The 25256-nt window shown below is 38.0% G+C and overlaps 1 protein-coding gene across 30 annotated transcripts in view; it reads left to right on the forward strand.

Annotated features, from left to right (window-relative positions):
- Window positions 1-25256, forward strand: part of NEB (nebulin) — a 300983-nt gene that overhangs the window by 171950 nt on the left and 103777 nt on the right. For all 30 annotated transcript variants that reach the window (XM_077447687.1, XM_077447688.1, XM_077447689.1 and 27 more), the window contains 27 exons: window positions 67-165; window positions 1653-1757; window positions 3550-3657; window positions 4534-4845; window positions 4928-5032; window positions 5237-5341; window positions 8798-8902; window positions 8987-9094; window positions 9197-9310; window positions 10218-10415; window positions 10587-10691; window positions 11516-11620; window positions 11718-11822; window positions 11905-12012; window positions 12357-12470; window positions 16104-16301; window positions 16428-16532; window positions 17139-17243; window positions 17433-17540; window positions 18357-18464; window positions 18598-18705; window positions 20067-20171; window positions 20270-20374; window positions 20546-20644; window positions 20749-20859; window positions 23739-23843; window positions 24155-24259. In XM_077447687.1, the coding sequence (XP_077303813.1) occupies window positions 67-165; window positions 1653-1757; window positions 3550-3657; window positions 4534-4845; window positions 4928-5032; window positions 5237-5341; window positions 8798-8902; window positions 8987-9094; window positions 9197-9310; window positions 10218-10415; window positions 10587-10691; window positions 11516-11620; window positions 11718-11822; window positions 11905-12012; window positions 12357-12470; window positions 16104-16301; window positions 16428-16532; window positions 17139-17243; window positions 17433-17540; window positions 18357-18464; window positions 18598-18705; window positions 20067-20171; window positions 20270-20374; window positions 20546-20644; window positions 20749-20859; window positions 23739-23843; window positions 24155-24259 (3258 nt within the window). The remainder of the gene's footprint in view (window positions 1-66; window positions 166-1652; window positions 1758-3549; window positions 3658-4533; window positions 4846-4927; window positions 5033-5236; window positions 5342-8797; window positions 8903-8986; window positions 9095-9196; window positions 9311-10217; window positions 10416-10586; window positions 10692-11515; window positions 11621-11717; window positions 11823-11904; window positions 12013-12356; window positions 12471-16103; window positions 16302-16427; window positions 16533-17138; window positions 17244-17432; window positions 17541-18356; window positions 18465-18597; window positions 18706-20066; window positions 20172-20269; window positions 20375-20545; window positions 20645-20748; window positions 20860-23738; window positions 23844-24154; window positions 24260-25256) is intronic.

Here is a 25256-nt window from a genome sequence, read left to right on the forward strand (position 1 = left end):
TTTATTTGCTACTACACCTAATGTCTGTAGAAAGACACATTGATGACCTTTTTTTCTCTTTTGTAGAGGAAGTATAAAACCAAACCTGACACTATCAATTTTACTGCAGTCGCTGACAGAGTGGATTATGTCACTGCCAAACAAGCTGCAGATATTCGCAGTGATGTAAGTATTTCTCATGGATAAGATCACTTTTTCTTAGTAGTCAAAAAGCAATTTTGTTTTTTCTTGGAAATAATTTGATTTCACCAGTGGTAACTCCATATTTTTCATGTTCTGGCCCAACATGGCTGTCAACTTGTTAAAAAAGGGAAACCTGTATTTATGGATTTTGTAGTTTTAATAAACGAAAAATGTAATTAATGTCTTCACCAGCACAACTTCGCTAAGGAAGCCCATAGATGAGTACTTACTTTCACCATCCACATACTTGATGTGGATGGGGTAATCCTGCCTGCTGAGCTATTGTATTCTGACAGTGGGGAGACCCCCCCAATCAGAAAACACTGATCAGCGTTGCAGGCTATACTACTATACTACCACAGTGCCCATACATAGATCAAAATGTTGAATTGGCCAAGTTTCGAGCCGTGTATAGCTGTCTTTAGACTGAGTAAAATAGGTGATTTTTGCTGGTGAGATGCTTGTGATGCTAGCAAGTTAGAAATTGATAGATACACAAAGGAAACAATGAAAAGCAGCATGTAGTAGCAGTTAACTACCAAGGATAGAAAAATATTTCAAATTTGTGCATGAATTGATGCCTGCTACTGAAAGGGTTAAATTGTGTCAGGCTAAGGTAAAAGGACCTTTGTTAATACCAGAGATTGAAAAAAAAATTCTAGTGCCTAAACCTCGGTTCACTTCTGCTGCTGCAGAGTTTAAAATACTGCGTTATTGGTTTGTTAAAGTTTTAGTTGTTACAATAAAATAATGCTTGTTCTGTTATACTTGGAATGTGTTGTATAATATTTTTTAGGAAATTATTAATTATCTCAAAATAATTACAACCTCAAATTACACTAACTACAACAATAAAAAAAATCCTAAACCACCTAATATTTGTAAAAATATATAATTATCACAAGTGATAACGACTTAAAAATGTAATAATAAGAACAGCGGTTCCACTCATATTTATAAAATGTGCTTTATTTTTTTTTTAAAGTGCTCTACATAATATACATGTATACATGTGTATTATATGTAGCAATTTTTATATTAATAAATATGGTGGGTGGTGTTGTCTTTTTCAATATCTCCATGGATTAATTAATTAATTAATCTTTCAAGAGTATGTGGTCAGTCTATAACTGCTTCTGCTTTTCCAAAACAAGATAACATTTTGTCACACTCACCAGGTTGATTCAAATGTTATCATATGTACAGTATGTGGCCAAGTCTGTTAAAGAACGGATTCTACTGTATAATGCTTGTGTTGCAAGTCACATCTGATGCCTAAGATGCTAGTGAGTTTATGATGCTATTGCTTATGATGGTAGCCAGATCTGAATGCTGTAGAAAACATCTCTTGGGTCTAAGTGCTAAGAAAAACTCCCCATCTTCAATTCCCAATTCTCACTCACTTTAAGTATTGATGTCTGTTAATGTCCAAAATATTTACTTTATTACAATGTTATTTTTTCCTCTAGATTAAATATCAGGAAGCATGGAACAACATTAAGACAAAATACACGTCTGTGAATGACTCCCCTCTTATGCTAACAGCAAAAGAGGCAGCCAAGAACGCCAACAATGTATGTATTATACCATCTTCAAATATTCAGTTTATCTTGCTCATGTGTTTTTAATGATTTAGTTTAACCCTTTACTGAACGTTTATATATATATTGTGAAAACTAGCATCAACGGTAGATCTTTAAGGACTCAGACACTCATTTTCTTCTTATTTTTAAGGGCTTTTCTTGCCAAATTTTATTAAAAGAAAGTTCAGAAAAAAACACCATAACAGGCGTTTCCTATGCATGGGTTATTCGGGATTTGTCTACCATCCAAAACACAAACATTCAGCCTTTCTGGCTTGCACTTGCAGCACTGCTACTCTGGCCTTACACTCCAGGCCTTGTCTGTCTTCTACAGACTGCTTGCCCACCAACGTTTGGACCATACACTTAACAGCGACTTTGCTGCTCTGGCTCCCATCTCTCTCCTAGCTGAAGCTCTTCTGACTCCTGGGCCAGACCACCTGTCTGCTGGGTGGAGCCCAGAACCATGGTCAGGTCACAACTAATAGCCCAGCACACACCTAAACAATTAGTGTGCTGGTGGTTCTGAATTCCCAGACCCAGGATTGGAGATTTCATCCCACCCAGATCACTTTAAAATCTACAGGCTCCAGGTCCCAAAATAGACTTTACCAACCACTGAAGAAATTGAAAATCCAGTTTCCTCTCCATGAAGGAAAACCTCCAGGAGCCCTTCAACCTGCCTGGTTGAGAATTCTAGGTTATAATATCTTTCTATACCATGGTAGGGCAACGCTCTGCCATAATATATATGTCAGTTTTTTGATTATACAGATATCCTATAAGCAAGCTTTTGCAAAGTAATAGAGCACTGATTGTCTCTGAGTGTTGGCCCATTGTCACCTAGACCGAGTGTGCTGCTGTTTACAAAAGGCAAATATAAAGACAGACTAAAGTTATAATAAATGCTTACATATACTCACTGATGATTAAGTAAATTCTCCTACATAAGCTGTACCTGTTTATCTGTAACCCTCTCTTCTCCACAGCCGTTCAAAGTATGGACTTTACACGGCCTTTCTTAGCTCCAGAAGGCAAGGGGCAGAGATTTGATGTCACACTCTGCAAAGTACACAGCTGAGTGTAATCTGAGACATGAGTGTAGGCAAAGGGCACACCCCCATAAACAGTCTCATAGGAAAACAGGAACAACTGGGACTGTCAATCACCGCTGTGTGCTGGAGGGGTGGTGGGGCCGTCTCCTGGGATTACCTGGGGTCGAGATCAACTGCCAGAAGTCAACTGCGACTCATTTCATAGGTTTATAAATGTATGCTTAACTAGATGATATGAACTTCTTGATGTTCAACTTTAAGGAAACAGGTTGCAATAGTTTTCAAACCTTTTTTGTTTTGGTGATTAACTGTTTGATATTATTAATGAAACTGTAAATATTAAAGGAATAATGTTTAAACCAACAATTTAAAGAAAATACAGAACTATTTTATTTTGCGTAGGCTATGAAGGATTTCTAAATACACTTTCTTAAATAAAATAAAAATTTTCTTAAATAAAATTTCTTAGAAAATAAAAATGGTTACCAGTTTGTAAACTATTTTTATTCTCAAGAAATGTTGTTTAACCCCTGCACGCCAGTTGCAGCAATCCCAGTTTGTGAATCAACAGCAATTAGCATTTAGATTCTAGAAACGTAAATACTAGCAGTTGTTCTTTTATTAATTTCTGTTGTGTTTTCAGCTAATATTCTGTGTAGTATTACTTTACTATTCATTTCTGTCCTGCTTGGGCAAAAACATTTAAATTGTGAATCTCTGTTTTCTAGAAACTCTACACATCTGGCTGGGACAATGTCAAAGCCACCAGCTACTTTTTGCCACATGATGCTGTTCAAATAAGCCATGCCAAAAGAAGTGGAATTGCCCAGAGTGAGGTAATCATGTCTGCAGATTAGAGATCATATAGTGTTGGGATTTGGGGAATTGCTTTAGTCCTAATTTGTATACACATGTATTTTTTTTTTATTATTTATGCTTGCACAGTGACTTTTAGAAGAACATTAACAAAACTCATGCAGTCCTAATGAGCCTTTTGTTCCCAGTTTAAAAATAAAGATATAAAATGCAGTTACTTTCTCGCCCCATGTTTTTGTAGCTAAATACAGTCCCACTTTAGAAAAGAAGTTGTAGTTCTTTTGCAAAACAGCACAAGTATTTTTAGCAAACTTCATTCTGTGTCTAATCTATTGCTGTTTCAGATGCATGAATTTAATGAACTTCCTGCAGTCACTTCTTGAGTGGGAAGATCCACTTATTATAATCATTGATCAGTACTAGTGAGAAGCAGTAAGTCAATCACATGAGCAGGAAATTATATGTGAGATGGAAGATTTGCAAATAAAGAGTATACTGAACGTCCCTATTATTGCTAAAATATATATATAAAAAATCCATATTTGGATTATTTAGTAAATTTTAGAACTTTGTATCTGACTGTAAATAATAAAAGGATTTTATTAACTCTAGGGGCTGATTAATAACACAGAGACTGTGACCCTCTGGGATTTAAGGGCAGGGTAGGTGAGAAGTAGAAACAAAATTCATGATTCCCCAACCATTATCCAGTTTTTTTTTTAATACAAAGGTGGAAATTGTGCTTGGGAGCTAAATAAAGGGGAGGTGGGAATTTGTTTTCCCACAGGAGCTATTTGCTTATTATGTTCACCATTGTAGGTAACAAAATATACAAACAAACGTATGTTGTCATATTCTCAGAATCAAATATACTGACTTATGTTTCCTCTATTTAGCTGAAATACAAAGCTGACTACATCAAACAACGAGGCCACTATGTTGGAGTTCCCAATGCAGATGCTGATCCTAAACTTAAGTGGTTTAAGCATGTCAACGTAATGCAGAATGACAGAGAATACAAGAAGCTGTATGAAAAATTGAAGTCCAAGATCCACATCCCTCCTGACATGGTACATCTGGAACAAGCCAAAATTGGACAGAGCTTGGCCAGTGAAATTGATTATCGTACCCATCTTCACCAATGGACATGCCACCCTGACCAGAATGACTGCATACAAGCCAAGAAGGCCTATGATTTACAGAGTGATGTGAGTGATTGAGGAGTACTCCTAATCTGCAACAGCTCAATACAGATTAACCACTAATGTATTTTATTTTTTTTATTTTTAGGCCGTATACAAATCTGACCTGGAATGGATCCGTGGTTGTGGATGGATTCCTCTGGACTCTGTAGAGCACCAGAAAGTGAGGAAGGCTCAAGAGCTGGTCAACCAGGTCTGTATAAAATTATCATTATTCTATTGTGGAGTATGAATTATGTTTGGGCTTTATAGTTTGCCATTTTCATACATCTTCATACTTCAAATGATGTGCAGGTAGTGTGCTATTACAGAGCCTTATAGTCAATCTAAAACACCTCTAATGCTAAAAAATGAAGGCAACAGTAAATTAAGTAAAGTATTCCTTATTTTTTTGCAGAGAGCCTACAAAAAGGATGCAGTTGACAACTTTGAAAAGTTCTCCCATGTGGTTGATACACCTGAAATCGTGCTTGCCAAGGCCAACGCCATCAACCAAAGTGATGTAAGCATATATTTTCTTAGTGGAAGCAGCCATTTTGTCACATGAACCAGTGTTTGATAGAATGACAATTATTCACTGTGGATTACTGAAATCATGGGTCTACAGAGCATCATTGAAGCTTCTTATTTTATATTATATTTTATATTTATATATATATATATATTGTGCATTATATTGCTTCAATCAACTAAATTAAATGACTATTTCACATGCTGCTCCAGGGCACATTTTCTATGTGTATGTAAACCTAAAATCTTTTTAGTATGTTTAGCATCATGTCACACTAAACAGTTTTCCTAACCAAATTCTTTTTTGTGAATGTTTTGCAAAGTTTTATTTTTTTTAATCTGGAAAACCTGGCAGTGTTAAGCTCTTGCCTTGAAATAATCAGACACATTATCAGCCTGTTATACAGGTGCATCTTATAAATTAAAATATCATCAAAAAGTTAATTTATTTCAGTAATTCAATTAAAAAAGTGAAACTAATATATTTCATAGATGCGTTACACACAGAGTGATATATTTCAAGCATTTCCTTCTTTTAATTTTGATGTTTATGGCTTACAGCTAGTGAAAACCCAAAATTCAGTATCTCAGAAAAATTTTAATATTGCATAAGACCAATAAAATAAAGTTTTTTTTAAAACAGAAATGTTGGCTTACTGAAAAGTATGTCCATGTACAGTATAGTATGCACTCAATCCCCTTTTGCATGAATTACTGCATCAATGCGGCGTGGCATGGAGGCTATCAGCCTGTGGCACTGCTGAGATGTTATGGAAGCCCTGGTTGCTTTGATATTGGCCTTCAGCTCATCTGCATTGTTGGGTCTGGTATCTCTCATCTTCCTCTTGACAATACCCCATAGATTCTCTATGGGGTTTAGGTCAGGCAAGTTTTCTGGCCAATCAAGCACAGTGATACCATGATCATTAAACCAGGTAATGGTACATTTGACAGTGTGGGCAGGTGCCAAGTCCTGCTGGAAAATAAAATCAGCATCTCCATAAAACTGGTCAGCAGAGGGAAGCATGAAGTGCTGTAGAATTTTCTGGTAGAGGGCTGCGCTGACTTTGGACTTGATAAAACACAGTGGACCAACACCAGCAGATGACATGGCTCCCCAAATCAACACAGACTGTGAAACATTTTACATTTCATTTGAAAATCAAGGTCTCAGAGTCTGGAGGAAGAGTGGAGAGGGACAAAATCCAAGTTGCATCAGGTCCAGTGTGAAGTTTCCACAGTCAGTAATCCCAACAGCCTACTGAAGAAGGGCACATTGCAGATTGACAATGCTGCTTCTAATTTTAAGGCATCAGCTTAACTTCCTCAGCCTGCAACAGGAAATTCTGTTACTGGCAGGAACTTTAGTAAAGAAACTTTGCTACAGATTGAAAAAAACATTTGCCTAAGAAAACTGTATACAAAGAGACATAATGCCAAGCATACTGAAAAATAGATTTTGGGTTTACATGCACAGTTAACACTACTTTTGTAGTTTCATAATCCTCATGAGTATATTCTGTAATAGAAAAAAAAAGTAAATGCAGTCTTAAATATAACAGCTTGATTAAAAATATTTATCATAGCACACCAGATAAACCAATAAACCAAACACACAAACTGACTTATAGAAGCAAGTTAAAATATTTACACATATATAACAAATTGTGTGGGATAAATGAGAATATGATCAGATTAGAAATTAAAATAACTGAAATAAAGTAGCACATATAGGGAACAATTTTTCATTGCATAGTAAATTCTTCTTATCCTTTTCCCAGCTCTAAATGACTATTGACATGATAGATGATTGTTGAAAATCTGTGTAGCAACTGTTAACACCCGATAAAATATCTTAAATCATTTTATGATGAAAAAAATATTATATATATATATATTAATTATTGAATTGAAACTGTGGTGGGATGACCACTTTCAACACATGGGCGATGATAGCTGAGAGTTTATGGTGAGGTAATGCAAAATAAGACCTTTTTCACACTATGTATTATGTCTTAAAGCAAATAAGTTTTTGCAAGCCATTACCATGTATTAAAGTGATTGTAAAGTCCTACCTGTCCTGTGTAGTGGTTTTGCACAGAGCAGCCTAGATCCTCTTATTCTCGGGTCCTTCTTCGGTTCTCCTGGCCCCATCCTCCTGTTAAGTGCCACCAAAGCAAGCAGAATGTTATGGGGCACCTGAGCCGAGCTGCAGCTCAGTGTGTCCATTCAGACACAGAGCTGTGGTTCGGCCACACCCCCTCTTTCTCCTGATTGGCTAACTGACTTTGATTGACAGCAGCTGGAGCCAATGGTGCCGCTGCTGTGTCTAAGCCAATCAGGAGGGAGAGTCCCGTATGGCCAAGGAACTCATGGGCATCGCTGGATAGGGATGGGGCACAGGTAAGTATTAGGGGGGCTGAGGGGGGCTGCTGCACACAGAAGGCTTTTTATCTTAATGCATTAAGATAAAGAAAAACCTTCTGCCTTTACAACACTTTTAAGGTGTGCTAAGGCAGCACATTCACTTTACAAGGCATGGCAGTGCACCATAATGCACTAAATATTAAAAATTCTTAAAGCCCAATATAACATTTGGCTTAAATTAGTTTAAAGCGCTTTGTGTTTTATTTAAAAAGCAGCAACAGCTTGTCTGTAAAAGCCTGCCCCTGGCCAGCATGCTGCAGAATGGGACCCTTGCTCTCTGTGTAGAAGCAGTGGCCTTATTTCATAGGTTTGACACTTCTCATGCTGAATCAGAACCAGAACTTCCCATACAGCAGGGAGCTTGAGCTTTGCAGAATGCAATGAACAGAAAGAAAGGGTCCTACTCTGCAGCCGCTGCCAAGTGACAGGCTTTTTTCTCACGTCGTGGCTGTAAAAAGCTGTAAGGTATTGCACACCTTTAGTGTTGATGCACCTGATATGTATTTAGCTGATTAAATAAAAGGTTCAGTTGAGCTTCAATGCACCACACAGCATGTGCTTTGGGTGCATGGCATTGTGGGGGTGTTGCCTGATACAGTACCATCACGTCCAGGAGCAATTCAAAACTATAACACATTGTGGTTTAGACCTTGCTGTGCAATGCGGTAACCTGCATTTTTTACATTGTGTTACCTTAAAGCCGGGTACACACTACAGTTTTTTTGCACAAAACAAATCCAATAGGAGTGAGGCTTTGGTCTAGTAAAATCCAATTATTCATTAGGCAGAAATTAACAATAAAGCTGCCCTGAGCCACCTTGTTTAGCTGAAGGGGCCTGCGCCCAGTATAACAGGACCAGTTGTACTGCCTTATCAGCAGCCCTGACTATTAAGTGAGTGTTGGAACCCTGGGATAGCAAGCGTGTTACTGACAAACTGCTGTAGGGACTAGTAAACTGAAATTCCTAAAATGTTTGTTTTTGAGTTTAGATGAATTGTATCTTTTTGTCTTTCTCTTTAGCTGAGATACAAAGAAACCTTTAATGCGGAAAAAGGGCAGTACATTGGCTCTGCTGAAACTCCTCAGATCACCCACTCCAGAGAGATGGCCAAACTTACCAGTGATGTAAGTTTAGTGTCATTATATCAAACTAGCCAGTGACACAGGTTTGTTGTCTGTTGTTATAAACATCCATATTTGTTCCTCCAGAAACTGTACAAAGACTCATGGGATAACTCCAAAGCTCTGGGTTACCAACTGGATGAAAAGTACATTCCTATTGTTGGAGCCAAACACTCAAAGCTTGTTTCAAGTGATGTAAGTAAAATTGTTTGTAATTAAAGTTGTTATGTTTAGTGGATTTTTCTCATCTGAGGCCTGTAAACAAAGCCATGACTAATTTAAATATTTATTTTATAGCTGAAGTACAAAGAACATTATGAAAAGGAGAAAGGACACTACCTTGCAGGCATCACGATTGATGACTTCCCAAGTGTTGTGCGTTCATTAGAATTCCAGAAGATGAGGAGCATGGTAAGACATTTGTAGTATAAACATAATATACATGTACAATAGCAATTTGCTAAACAATATATACACTTGCCAGGTATACAAAAAAACTGAAAACCAGGATGACGTTTACACAAAATGTAATGCCCAAGGAGAATTAGAAGTAAAGGAAGAGAGTTATTAGAGATAAATTATATATATATATATATATATATATATATATATATATATATATATATATATATATATATAAAATATTGATAAGGATGGTAATACTAATAGTAGTTAGGCACATTGAATTGGACTTGCTTTGCATTGTTGAATACATTTGGGCACTTGGAAAAGTGCTTAAATCTCCTCAGCATTTCAGAACAAGCCCAGTTGAATGCGACTAACTACTGCTAGACTGTGAGCTATAGATAAGGTTGAGCTGTTGGGTTTCCATAATTTCAAGTTGTGAACTGGAGGCCTCTGCACCACCATCCTTGGCCTCTGCATACACACAGTGTATGAAAAGATAAGACTATCCAGTCATAGGTTAATGTCATACTACATATGAAACCACAGAAATTCTAGATTCTGCTGGAGTGCTTGTATGCATATAATTATAGGCTTGAAGCTGAAATTCTTGCTGGTCAAGTTCAACCAAACTAGACCATAACCTAATTCAGACATGTCTGTTCATAACAGTAAACAGATCTAAAATCCCTATTAAACAATGGCTTTGATAAGAGTACTGAATTGTCCAGCAGTTAATAAGAACAATGACAATTTTTAACATATTACAACTAGGTTTAAACCAGTTGATATAAATTCAGTTAGAACTTTACCTGAAATATAGTTGGATCTGTATACCCACATAGGACTGTTTGCATAGGATACTTCCTTTGTCTTGTAATATTATAGTTTCTTATTCATTCGTTTTACCTAGCTGCCCTACAAGAAGAATTATGAGGATAATAAAACAAAGATTCATCTTCCAACTGACATGATAAACAACGTTGTTGCCAAGAGATGCCAACAGATCCTGAGTGACATTGAATACCGCCGATATCTCCATGAATGGACATGCCTACCAGATGAGCAGGGTGTCATCCGCGCCAAAAAAGCCAATGAGATTTTGAGTGATGTAAGTAACAAAACAACAAAAATATTTTATACTTCATGTTAAGAAACAGTTTAATTTTCATATGTATTCAAAAATTGCAAATTTCTGATGGAAAGAAAAGCTAATATCTACCTCAAAATATTCTAGCTGAAAAAAATCCAGGTTAACCTACATATTGTTTTGTCTTTGCAGGTTCTTTACAAGGAGGATCTTACCTGGCTGAAGGGCATTGGATGCTATGCGTGGGACACACCCCAAATCTTGCTCGCTAAGAATTCTTATGACCTTCAGAGTCAAGTGAGTAACACTAAGGGGTGGATATATAAAGAAGAAGTATGGTAATACTGCAGACATACCGTTTTTTTTTTTTTTTTTTAGTACTGCAGCACAGTTATAAAGCACAGCAACATGCTTTGCAAATGTGTCCTAAAGTTACCAAAACCCATTAACTTTAATTATATAAAATATGAAAAAAGCAGTGAGCAAGAGAGGGAGCCAGCATTTCATCTGTCAAAGACATTTGACTGAGCTCTTTGCCAGTCACTGAGTTTTCTCTACAGTGTAATGCAGAAAACACTCCAGATTGCACTGTAGGCTCCACGCCACGGCCTGCCTTTTATTAACAACTCAGAACACACAGACAGAGTGTGCAGTAAACACTGAAGAGCAGTTAGAGGAATCGTAGTTGATACGTTACAGTGGACCCCAAGCCAAAACTTTTTGTTTTTGGTAGTTTTGGATAGAGTGGGGAAAGATTGCAATATCTGTAAGTGGCTATCATTGCCTGGATTCCTGTTGGGGAGATTTTCCTTTTACCTCCTGCCCCAGTGATCTACTAACTGGAAAAAAAAAGGTTTCATTGTTTAACTGATAGGGTTGTCACAGGAACGGGTTTATGCCTATGCTATAAACCCTACCTTTAATACTATGGAAATGCATCCCATCACTAAGTACTTATCTGTTGGTACTTTCATTTTTCCTCCTGTTTTGGCAATTATACATGTCTGCACTCTCACAGAATTACGCTAACATTAGCAAAAGTCTTATAACAGGATGAGCATTGCTCTTATTGGAAACACATACAGTACACCTATATAATTACTTTTCTTCGTGTGTTGTAGATTAAATACCAGAAAGCAAGCAAGGACAATTACCAGAACTTTAGCGTTGTTACCGACACTCCTGTGTACGTCACAGCTGTCCAAAGTGCCATCAATGCCAGTGACGTAAGTACCATTGGTCCACGGTGCAAAAGTGGACAATGCATGGCTGACAGTTTTAATGTGCTTTACAGTCATGCAATTTAATTCTCTTCACGTTTAGCGTAAGTATAAAGAAGATTATGAGAAGAACAAGGAGAAATACACAACTGTTCTGGAAACTGTAGACTACAACCGCACTCAGAACCTGAAGGAGCTGTTCAGCCATGTAAGTATTAACAAAATGTTTTGAGTTTAGTTGCTAAGGCCCATAACTATAGTTTCCTAATAGGTGAACTTTTATTCTTCAGAACCTGTACAAACAAGCCTGGGATACTATCAAAGCCACCAGCTACCAGCTTCCTTCGGACACAGTGGCCTTGGCATTTGCTAAGCAAAACAAACACATTGCCAGTGCTGTAAGTATGTTACCAGTTGTCAAAATTGCAAAATACCAAAATTGCAAAAAGACATTTTAGTTCTCTTCTCGTCTCATAATAGACAGCAATTATTATCTGTGAGTCTAAAGAAAAAGACTTGGCTTGCCTAAGAATTGTGTTTGGCAAATTAATATGGCAAATTAATATGGAGGGGTTGATTGGATCATGACTGTACATCTGGGTGCCCTCTGAATGTATGACTTTAATTTTCATTAGACCTGATTATCACGAATGCTAGAATCAAATGCCTTCAAGCTGATATTTCTTTAATTGTACTCTGGGTCTCATTGCTACATTGCTAATGGTTGATTATTTCCTTTTAGCTGAAGTACCGTGAGGAATATGAGAAGTTTAAAGCACTTTATACTTTGCCAAAGGGTATCCAAGATGATCCAAACACAGCAAGATGTCTCAGAGTTGGAAAACTCCCCCTGGATGTGAGATTCCTTATCTTATTGAATCATTTTTAAAGAACATTTACTTGCAAATAAATACACACATATGACATTATTATTTTTATAGCATGGAAGCAGTGATAAAAATTAATTGGTAAAGAATTGCTAAAGAAAATAATTAGGAAGTCAAAGGAAATTATTCACTTTTTACATACATATATCCCCTTCTTAAAAACTGAGACCAAAGTTCCAAAAAAAAAAAATAATGTAGAAAAAGAAGGCATATTTGTGGGATGTAAACACTAAAAACCAACACTTTAAAAAGGAATTCCATTTTTTTTTCATATAAAAGGAGGGTGGTTTAACATTCAAAATTTTAGAACTGTAAAAAGTCCTATTACAATCTCATAGCTGTAAAGTATGCCTCGCAAATTATCTTGCATATGCTGATTCCGATCCAATGCATTTCTTTAAAGAAAGTCTGTTTCTTCAAGGATGCATATGCAATTCAATTGATGATTGAAGATTTATTTCTTGTAATGGATCATAATGAGCTATTTTAAATGTATGCCTGTGAAGCATATAAAAAAAAAATCACTCCTCATCTGATATGAAGGACCAGTCTGGCATGTGGAAGTTAAATGAGAACCTCAGAATAAGGTTCCCTTACACAGGGGTCGTCCTGCCTGGCACAAGCCACTGTTCGCTATGGCTGCCAAATAAATCAATACATATCACATAATACATACACGTTTAGTGAATATTTATATACAGTATATTTATGTGTATATTTACATAAATATAACATAGAAGCAGTGCTAAAATAAAATGATAGCTGTACCGAAATGTAAAATATTAGTAGACAATAGCCAACATAGTCAAATAACATTCCTATTAAAGATGAACCCTAAATGTCAGATGTCCCAAAAAATGTCACTTGGTGAATTTTATAGTTGTTTATTGAGGATAAAAGTAAAAGAGTACAGCCAGTGCATTTTGGGGGAATTGACTCCCCCTTCTCCAGGGCTGTATTTCTTGGAGAATAGTTATACTCTGCGAGGGTTAAATATATCCGATCCGTGGCTCTGTAGTATGCCGGTGCTGTGGAGCAGAGACAGCCTGAGCGCTCCTCTCCAATCATCTAAGTGATCCCTGTGGTAATGCTTCCGTTGTTGTTATAAGAAAGATTGCAGCCCTGGACCCCAATGGAGTCTATCACCTTCCACCTACAATTGGGATACAACCCATTGGGAGCAATTCCCTCTATACCCTCCACACAGTAACTTGAGTGGCACCAGTCCAGCTCTATCTTCCACTCAAATGTGATACAAATGAGATCAGATGACAGCTGGCTGTGCCTTTTGTATGTCTGTGTTCCTACTGGAGAGGAGGAAGCTTTAAATTATACTCTTATTCCAAGTACACACGACTGGAATTCCGGCCAGAAAAAGACAGATGAGAGCTTTTCATCGGAAAATGCGACCGTGTGTATGCTCCATTGGAATTTAGCTGTCCGAATTTCCGCCAGCCAAAAATTGATAGCATTTTCTCAATTTTCCAGACGGGAAAACTTTCTATCGGTAATTCCGATCGTGTGTATGCAATTCCGACACGCCAAAAATTAGCTACTGGCTAGTGAACTTCCTTTTTCTAGTCCCGTCATATGTGTTGTACGTCACCGCGTTATAAACGATTGGAATTTGATGTGACAGTGTGTAGGCAAGACAGCTTGAGCCGAATTCCGTCTGAATTCCGTCGGGAAAACCATCAGAGCTTTTTTCGGCGAGAATTCCGATCATGTGTACGCGGCATCAAAGACATATTTCTTTTTAATATTTAATAAGACAGCTGTCACATATAAAGTATCTAATCTAAAAAAAAACTGACTTAAAGTGGAGTTACACCCACCCGAAAGATTACAGCTAAAGTCTGTCACCAGCTTTGAATGAGAATTTTCAAGAACAGAGCAATCATGTAACTGCTGATGGATTCATTCTCAGTCTCCCTGGAGCAGAGAGCAGTGACTGTCAGTCACCACTCTTCACTGTGTACTTCCAACACTCACTGGAGCACTTGGCTGGGGAAGAACAGGCGCAGTTGGCTTTGGCTCTCAGCTGAAAGCCAGAGCCAGCTGCCAATCAGGCAACTGGGTGTATCCCAAAGTTATTGTCAGGATCCTTCCAGAGTCTGGAGCGGCTCTGTGACATCACCTGACAGCGGGCTTTATATTTCAGGGAAATCATTATATTTTCTAATAGTGGAGTTAAATCGATGTTCAATTTCAACCTTAGTGAAAATAGAATAAACACATTCTAACAGTGAATCCAGTTTTCATTCATTCAGGGATGTTCATTCACTCCAGTTTTTTTTTAAGCACTTTCACACGACAATGATAATGTCATCAAATGTACTGGTGAGAATTTTCGCACAAATATTTATTTTTATTGAATTTAAAGTGGAACTTTACCCATAACAACTTGATAAAAAGTGATGTTCTTTAGAAAGGAACGTAAATTCCACATAATAATTATTATAAAAATTATAAAACGAATAATAATAATAATAATAAAAAAATAATAATAATTATGCTACCTAAATGAGTGTGTGCTGTAAATTGCCTCCAGCATTGCTCCTGTTTCTTCTTGCTGGAGGCTGCCAATAAGCTGAATTCCAGAACCCTAAACAGCAGTGAATCATAAAGCGGAACTAAACCCAATTGATCAAACAGTTTAAATATAGTTACAGTGTTCTCAACCAAACTGTCAAACCATCAAATGGCTAGTGTCATAACTGATCCCATGTGCAGCACCATGGCAGTTGCGGATCAAATAGAAGCAGCTTCCTTAGCTGTAAAGGATAAGAGGATAATTCCACTTTAAGGCTGAGCATGTGCAGAGCAGGGTGAGGCAGTGAATTACTGGATTTTAAACAGTAAAGGCACTTATTTGTAATGTTTTAAATAGCTATACTTAGAAAGGGGGCCAGCCTAAATTGATCTAGCAGGACTTAATTGTATGACTAAAGTACCACTTTAAGTTGCAAATAAATTAAAGCCCAACTCAAGCTAACATATTTAGGGACTTAGAGCAATGCTAGCATTTTCTTAATTTTTTTTTTATTTTTGAAAAAAGATATAGGCCATATGAATAAAAGCTGAGTGTTGCATGCAGCCGTGGCACTGTAATAAATGGCTTTCCCAGTCTCATGTAACTGCCATTTGGCCTATTACAGGAAGTGGAGATTAATGCATCTACAGGCAGGATCAACAGATAATAAAACTAACCGGGAGATTCAGAGAAAAAAACCTGCAGCTCTAATGCTATTTCACAAAGTCAATTAAATATATTGTCGATATTCGATTTTGCACCTATTTATGCTATAAAGGGTCAATCCACCTACAACTAAACTACCCTCTGACATCTAATGTCTCCTTGGAACCTCAGTAGTAAGAACTAGTAAGTTCCTGGTACTCTACTGTTACTAAATGTAACACATCCTGCGGTGTAAAATAATAGAAAACCCAGAAGGGAGGGTAAATTCCCCACACATCACTAGGTGCAAGTCCCTTTTTTCTGATTATTTGTATCTGACCCTTTTAGCAGTCACTGAAGATGTGGTAGAACTCATAAGTACATGAAAATTGTTTTTCATCCACTCTTAAATGTATTTTGACAGCGTTTATACAGAGACACCTATGAAAAGAACAAGGCTAAGATCCACATTGCTCCGGACATGTTGGAGATCGTTGCTGCCCGGGAAACACAAGACAAAGTCAGTGAAATCGATTACAGGAAATATCTTCATGAATGGATCTGCCTGCCTGACCTTCAACTCTACGTCCATGCCCGCAAAGTCAATGACCAGCTGAGTGATGTGAGTAGCAGGACTATGTTTTATACATTCAGACAGCTTTGACAGTTTTATATATATCAAAGTAAACCTAATATTATTGTTGTGAGTACTAGTCAAAATACTAAAAAAAATCTTTCCACTTTCTAGATTGTGTACAAGGATGATCTGAACTGGCTGAAAGGAGTGGGCTGCTTCGTTTGGGACACACCTGAGATCCTGCATGCCAAGCATGCATATGACCTCCGCAGTGAAGTAAGTGCAATAGCTTGGAATACTTCTGCACTACATTATAGGAACAAATCTGTAAATCAGAACTTCAAAAAATGTCTGACTGCTAGGTATCACTGTTAGCAAACCAAAAAGTCAACTCAATGAGGCAAAGCTCTGCTGATTCCCATCATCCAATCATATGCAAGCAAAAATATATATATTTTTTTTCCCCTTGCACTTAATTGGGTATTCTTTGCAAAGTGAATTTTTACCATCTTCACTATGCTAAAGGAAAATGTCTTGCTTTACGAAATCAACCCTTTAAGATCTACAACAACAGTGCAATAAGAGTATGGTTCAAGGGCATTATGACACTGATATGGTAAGTCCCAGAACAGTGGCACTGGTGGAGGGGGAGATTCATTTAAGCTATGACAAAAAAATATAACAGAAACAAATAAAAGTATAAAAAAAAATTGGAGCACAGATCATTTGACATGTTACAAATACTTCACATACTTCACAAGAATGATGGCAAACAAACACATAGGATCCCATAACAATGGGCTAAGGACACTGATACTTAGGGGTCTAGCAGAATAAAACATTTCCAAAATGAGTAACACAAATGTAATTTATCTCTAACAGTACAAATACAAAGCTAAAGCTGAAGAGTTGAAGAAGAAGTTCTCATCAGTGATGGATACTCCAGTCTATGTCCAGGCTGTCACCAGTGGCAAACAAAGCAGTGATGTGAGTATTGTTCATGTAAAGCACAAAGCATCATAAAACTATTCATTGATAAAGTTGAATGCCTGAAGCTTTACTGAGAAAAAGGACATAGAGAAGATGCAATTGAATGTTTGCACTTTCTATATATCCCCATCATTGTGCAGAGAATTAAAATTCAAAAGTCACAGTTTATATGTCTCATTTTCTCAGGTTGTGTATCACTCTGACTATGAGAAGAATGTTAGAGGAAAAGTTACTTCAAGCACCAACACAGTTGAACTGGACAGAGCCAGCAACGCCAACAAGATACGAAGTGATGTGAGTGTGTCCCTTTTCTGTTCATGCAGAATAGAGAGATGTAAAAGTGTGCCAACTATTTCACATTTGAAATGAAATCTACATATGACTATAGAAATAAGTTTAGCATTATAGTTAGTTTCAAGATTAGTCAAACCAGTTTGGGATAGAGTACCGTATGGTTAAATCCCCCTCAGATTTTTATTGCTGTCACATTGGGGAGTTATCCCCACTTCTTTTTCTGAAGCCGCAACAGGAAGTGGGAGAAAATCTCTTCAAAGTGAATGGAATCCTATTTTAGATGGTTAGCACAACAGGAAATGAGAGGAGATCTCTTTGAAATAAATGATATCCTATTTTAGATGGTTGACACTGCAAGAAGTCTCCCCACTGGAAATTTTTCCCTCACTTACAGTAACAGTGACATAGCTCACTAAGACAAATAGAAGGTTGAATCTTCTCAGCTGTAATACAGACAGTAATAAAAAGCTGACAACTTTTCCAACTCTTATCTACTAAATCCAGAAAGTTTTACAACAAGCCAAATGATTGGAAAAGGACTAACATATTTTTGAGTTTAATAAAATACTGTAATGTTTTAATGTGATGAGTTTATTGGCAATGTTGAGTGCACACCACATGTACAATTTTTTTATGCCAAAAAACTGTATACAGAACTTTCTGGCACTAAACATCAATGAACCATCAAAGTGCAAAAGATAGATACAAGTCAAATATAGCTAGATGAGCCTAAGATATTTAACAAAGTAAATAGACATATTGAGATGATATCCTAATTGTCATTTCCTGACTAACCTTTTTTATCTTCTTCCCAAGGCTCTGTACCGGGAGGCCAGCGTCCAATCCCTTCCCACAGGTTATACTCTTCCAAAGGATATGCCATCCATTGTACAAGCCAAGAAAGCTCAGATCCTTGGCAGCGATGTGAGTAGATTCTACCATTTACAATAGTACTCTGATTTTCCAGCAAAATACATGGAACTACATGCTGGATCCTGTTCCATTTTGCTAGAAATAGTGTTCTGACATCTGCCTTTGTTTTTATTTGCCAAAATAGCTGAAGTACAAAGAACTCTATGAACATGTGAAGGCTAAATCCTACACCCTGCCTGCAGATAATGTTAGCTTTATCAACATCAAGAATGTCAACAAAGTCCTTAATGAGGTAAGGAGTCATTAATTCATTCTCCAGTCATACCTTTGGAGCCTGCTCTTTGTGTAATGGTCTATTGTTCACTAACAGAAGCATATTCATGTACCTTTGTTAAACAGTCCTGTATAAAAATTTTGAACTTTAAAACAGTGTAGTTCAGCAAGCTGTGTAATGTAAATCTTGAGGGGGGCTAAAAATATAATTCTATTAGAAAAGTGGCATAAACATTGTAATCTCTTATATGTCTCACACTGCATATGGTAAGGGTTTTTCAAACACTCAGCACTCTGTGAGAAATTCATATCAGCACTTGGGTGGATGTGCTGATGTTGACATACAGACCAACCTGGACAGGGATTTATGTTATTTTCAACAAAGGTTTTAAACGTATAAAGTTGAAACTTTCTTAACTTTCTTGAAACTTTCTCCCACTTTCTTAATAAAAGCTAGTGTTAGACGCTCTGCTTCCTAAAGCTAAAAAGTTCACCTCCTCTGAGAGTGAGGTCAACTGATTGGTAGCTCTCTTGACACTCCTGGCTCAGAATTTTAGGGAAGATATAATTTCTTCAGTATCTCCCCTTCAATGTGTTGTCTTTCTAATTTTCCACCAGTAAATATTTGTAATAATAGCATTGGCCGAAGTAAGTTCAACTGAAATACTTACATAAAAGAAGGTAACAGACTTAGCACAATTAGTTGGCTCCTTGTTGCCAGGAGGCTTGAGGTAGCCAACGGCTGTCTTTTGGTAGATAAGTGACCTAAGTTGTAGATTAGAAGGGATTAGTCTGAAAAAATAGCTTCAAAATACTAATTTCTTATTTTTCATTTAGAAAAGGAAGGGACTAGTTAATGACATAATGATTAGCCTCTTCCCCCCAATCTGCATTCTAAAACATCTCCTGTGGGGAGGAGAGGAGAGTAGGGAAGACAGCTGCACTGCAGTGGGGGGGGGTGGGGGGGGTGCAACACAAGGGAAGCCCAAGTAGTAGGGGTAATCAGCACTGCACAGAGTGATTAGGGTGTACCCAGGCATGCATGGCACACCAACTGCTCACACCTATGTTTAGCTGTACACTATTTTACAGCCTCTTAATCCAAACATTAATATTCAATTGGTAGGCTGGTAGGCCTAACATTAATAATCAATTGGTAGGCTACCAAGACTTGTAGGATCGAGGCCAATGCTTTCTTAAAACACCCCTGGAATAGGAAAAGGTGTTCCTGTGTTTTTTAGATATTTAGTTGTGCAATTATGTTAGAAACTGGAAGTCTTTTCTAGATTATAGAAGATCAATGTGTTTTAATTGTACTCTTTGACAGATTATGTTTTATCTATGCTTGTAATAAAATATGCTTTTTTTCTCATATTTTAGAGGCTTTACCGTCAGTTGTATCACAAGCAGAAGGATAAAATACATACAACTCCAGATACACCAGAGATCCGCCAAGTCAAAGCTACACAGGATGCCATTAGTGATGTAGGTTTTAATGCCATTCTTTGCTGATAACAGGACAACAGATCATCCTTTATAACAATACCAAGTTCACTATTTCATACCTTTCCTTTGTCTTGCAGCTGGTGTACAAATCTGACTATTTCAAACTGCAAGGTCACATGATCTCAATGCCATACACCCCACAGACTATTCATTGCCGCTATGTTGGAGAAATAACCAGCGATGTAAGTGATTGTTTTTAGTCGGGTAGTATTTTATTTATACTACATATTTTTGGTTGTTGTTTTGTTTTGTTTATTTCTTGTTATCTGTATTCAACAGAACACCTAACAAAGTGGTATTAAGACAAAAAAACAAAAGCTAACCTTTTTTTTTTTTTTAATTGTTCCCCCTAGAATAAGTACAAGGAAGACTTGCAGTGGCTGAAAGGTCTTGGATGCTTCCTGTATGACACTCCAGATATGGTGCGGGCTCGTGACCTGCGCAAGCTCTGGGTAAGAGGTTGCTATAGTGTGCTGCATTTTAACAGTAGTTGTAAATACATTCCTGTCTACATAGTTCATCATTGTCTTAAACTGTTTTTGCCTTTGTTTTTTAGTCTCACTATCAATACACCACACCTGCCAAGAAGATGTGGGACAAATACAGTGTGGTACTGGACACCCCAGAATACAGGACTGTTCAGGAACTAAAAACACATCTGAGCGAGGTAAGTAACATATCTAGTTAAAAGGATTTTTCCGCAAATGTAGAAAAATCAAATAGAACTGCATAAGGCAACCACTTTTTCTTCAGCTAAAGTGCCTGTTTCAGACAACACAGTTACGGCACATTAGTGAAGGTTTTTAGGGTATAAAATATGAAGTGAGGACATAATGCCTCCTTATCCACCAAGGATCACTCTTCAGGGAGGGTAAGCTATCCCTTAAATACAGACTGGATTTCACAGAACAAGGAGGATATTAAAGGTATGCAGTGGCAATTAAAACCTACATATATGTTTTTATTTATTTTCTAGAATTCAATTTTAAAACACAGGATGACATTCTGTAATTTTTTATTTTTTTTTGTAATTCTTTTATTAAATGGAAGAAAACATTACAGAGGCATGGTCAACATTGATGAAACAAGTACACTTTCAGAGACAGAAGATACAATAGCACTTAGGTAGAGATACAGTCAACAGCCCCCCGACTAGGCATAAACTAGCAGTCATTCCCAGTTGGGAGCAAATTCCTAGTACAGGGCCTCTAAAATCACTGAAGTAATTCTGACCAACCCAAGTGGGCAGCGTTCATTGTTCGGCCATGCATAGCAGCAACAAGTAAAAGATTCCATAATTTTTTAATGGGGGAAGGAAGCGGAAAGGGTGGTGGGCCCCAGCCTGGTCGATCGGGGCAAGCATAGTTAGAGGAACGTAAAGCCAGGGGGAGCCCACCAACTCTCCAGATCCTTGAGAACTAACCAAGATCTTCAGGATGAATAAACAAAATAAAGTGGACCAGGAGAGGAATAAAAAGAAAAGGGGGGGAGGGGGGAGTTCAATGGTGGGAGAGGGGAAAAGGGGGGCAGAGGGTGTGAGGAAGGGAAACCAGAAAATGGGGAAGTGGGTATAAAAAAGAAAGGAGCACAGCAAGAGGGAATAGTAAGAAGACAGAGAGTGAGGGAAGTGTGAGAAGAGCTCCGTACGTGCCCCCAGCCACCGGGGGGGGGGAGACAGGGGGGCGAGAGATCAACAGAACAGTGGTCTGCCCTTATCTGGCAGCTAGCGCCATCTCCCGAAGGTAAGCTTCAGTATAGGTGAAGTGCTGCCATGGTCTCCATGTCTCCCGAAAGGCCTCCTCCCTGTTATGCAGCGTGACCGTAAGATCCTCCATATCTCTCAGTTCATTCACTTTAGAGAACCATAGGGACTTAGCTGGCGGGTTCTCCGATCTCCAGCACAAAGGTATGCAAGCCTTCGCCGCGTTCAACATTCTGTAATTTTAAGCCTGATACATAGAGATATATAAACAGAAAAAATGTGGCGCACAAAGCAAAGAAATATAAACAAATTTATAGAGACATATTCATGTATGAAAGTCCGAAGAGGTAAAGAAAGTTCAATGAATCTACAACCGATCTCCCTCCACCTCGTTCAGCAGATATAAGGATAGTAAGGGACCCATCACCGTCACCCAACACGACAGACCCTTACCATCAGTGCAACGATAATGCACAAATAGAAAAACCACTCTGCTCCACAAATCCTCACAAGCAGTACACTGGAACCAGAAATCTCTCAATCATGAACAGGTATTTAGATTCCCATGCAGTTCAGCAGTCATGTAGATAAAGAAAAATGACATCGCTCATTGCACAAATATCTTAAAAAGCAGTGCCCAATTTATTAAGGAAAAAATTCCACTCACATTTAAGTTGATTAAAACAGGCAAACAGCTGAAGCGTCCAGCGCTTCAGTAATAGCCGCTGTAATGCAGTCAGTCCAAGTCCCACGTTAAGCTAGGCTCCGCCCAACGTTTCGTCACTCAAAGTGCATCATCAGGGCCTCACGCCCTGATGATGCACACCCCTGATGATGCACTTTGAGTGACGAAACGTTGGGCGGAGCCTGTCTTAATGTGGGACTTGGACAGACTGCATTACAGCGACTATTACTGAAGCGCTGGACGCTTCAGCTCTTTGCCTGTTTTAATCAACTTAAATGTGTGTGGAATTGTTTTCCTTAATAAATTGGGCACTGTTAAAAAAATCCCATGCAGTAGGTCTGTACCCACACTGTACTAGTTAACTACTTATTTTTATCTAGGGGAGAGGAGAGAAAAGATACCGTATACTTACCTGATCCTCTGATTCTCCCAGCACAAGACTGGAATGATAGCCCTGTGCTCCAGTGGTCTTCAATAGTGGACTGTACCTGACATCATCATGCTCAGAGAAAGCTCCATAGACCAGGGACAGTCCACCGCTGGACCGCAGGGGAGTGCTGTTTTCCAAAGGATCGGGTGAGTATAGGTTTTCTGCTCACTCCTAGATAAAATTAGAAGTTGACCCATGCAGTGCAGGCACAGCCCCACTGCATGGGGAAAAACATTTTTGCCCAGAGTTGGGTTTTAAAAAGTCATCCTTGAGCTCCAGACAGGTGACTTTTCCTAGGCTGAGATGATATCATCAGTCTGCTGCAAGCAGAAGTAAGCCTTTCCATAGCCTCCATTTTCCCCAGTGATCAGACTGCAAAATTGTAACTCAGTAGCAAATCACAGAAAGAGAGGTGATGGTAGGCACCAAGATTTACATGATTCAGATTTTTTTAGCAAGAATCTTAAACCAGGAAGTTGATGCTGACACTGGATGATGCCTGAACAAAGTTAGTGCCAGCCTTTTAGAGAGAAAAGCAGATGAAGGCAATGTTGAGGATAGTTCTGTGATCTGTGTGAGAGGTAATACATACCTGGCATACCTGGAAGTTTTACAGTTACATATTACTTAGCATTAAATTTGATCAGGTTCTCGTTAATCTCAAGGTTATTTTCTGTGTGTACTATTTTGTGTCTTATGAATAAAATGAAGTTCCTTCTATGTTTATAGAATGTATACAGAGCTGTTGGCAAGAAGCAGAAGTCAGTCTACACCCCTGTACTAGATACTCCCGACTTTGTTAGAGCCAAGAAAGGACAAGAACTCCAGAGCAAGGTGAGATCCCTCAACTGGTCATACAATATTACAATGACTAATAAAAATAATTACTAGCAATGAATCAAGAAAATATGGTGGGGTTTTAATACTAATTTAACTAGTGTGTAGCTGAGCTAGGATATACTACCCCCTGTGATTTGGATTTCTTGCATGTAAAAATCTTTAGATGTCTTTAGCATACTCTTCTAAACAGGCTATGATTTGCAATCTGTAGAAAAGGTGGGGAAAAGGTGAACTGTGTTTTAGTGGGGAGGAAGGCAATATGAAGTTTTGCTTATTATAATCACCATTTTTTTTTCTTGTTCTAGTACATATACACAGAGGTTGCAACTAAAGAGAGACCCCATCACCATGCTGCTGGACAAACACAAGCCATCAAACTTGCTAAACATGTCAAGGACCTGGTCAGCGAGGTAAGATTTCCATATCTGTAATGAATTTGGGGATTGCTTATAAACCATTCGCCTATTTTTTTATTTATATAAATATATAGAATATATATATATATATATATATATATATATATATATATATATATATTAAAGATATAGAAATTTTACAGTATATAGAAATTTTACAGAGAGACCTAAACAAAATAATGGCCAACTACATGGCAAATGAGGTTTAATGTGGAGAAATGTGAAGTAATGCACTTGGGGGCAAAAAACATAAATGCAAACTACTCACTAAGTGGAGATCCGCTGGGGGAATCAAGGATGGAGAACTATCTGGGGGTCCTAGTAGACGACAGACTGAGCTAAAGCATGCAATGCCAAGCTGCAGCCACCAAACCCAGCAGAATTTTAGCATGCATAAAAAAGGGGATATACCCCAGAGATAAAACGATAATCCTACCACTTTTTAAAACTCTGGTTAGGCCACATCTGGAGTACTTCATCCAATTCTGGTCACCAGTCCCCACAAGGGATGTGCTGGAACTTGAGAGAGACAGTCCAAAGAAGGGCAACAAAATTAATAAGGGGACTGGACAACCTCAATTATAAGGAACGACTACAAGCACTAAATAAATTCTCGCTGGAGAAGCAACGGTTGATAGGGGACACGATAGCGATTTACAAATACCTCAATGGTGATCCCAGCATAGGAAAGAAAAACTATTCAGTCTCAGGGAGTGTAAAAGGACATGGGGCCACACAATGAGATTGGAGGAGAAGCGGTTTAACCTTAAACTGCACTTGGGGGATTTCACTATCAGGGCAATAAGGCTGTGGAACTCTCTTCCACTATTGGTGGTGGCAGCGGGGAGTATGGATATTTTTAAATGACTCTTGGACGTGCATCTTAAAGAACACAACATACAGGGATATGGGAAACGATTATAGATGCTGACACACGTACACCTACACAGGTTGAATTGGATGGACTATTGTCTTTATTCAACCTTACCTA

Source organism: Lithobates pipiens, unplaced genomic scaffold, assembly GCF_037356315.1.
Source record: "Lithobates pipiens isolate NorthernLeopardFrog02 unplaced genomic scaffold, aLitPip1_a1.2 Scaffold_22, whole genome shotgun sequence".
Classification (NCBI taxonomy): Eukaryota; Metazoa; Chordata; class Amphibia; order Anura; family Ranidae; genus Lithobates; species Lithobates pipiens.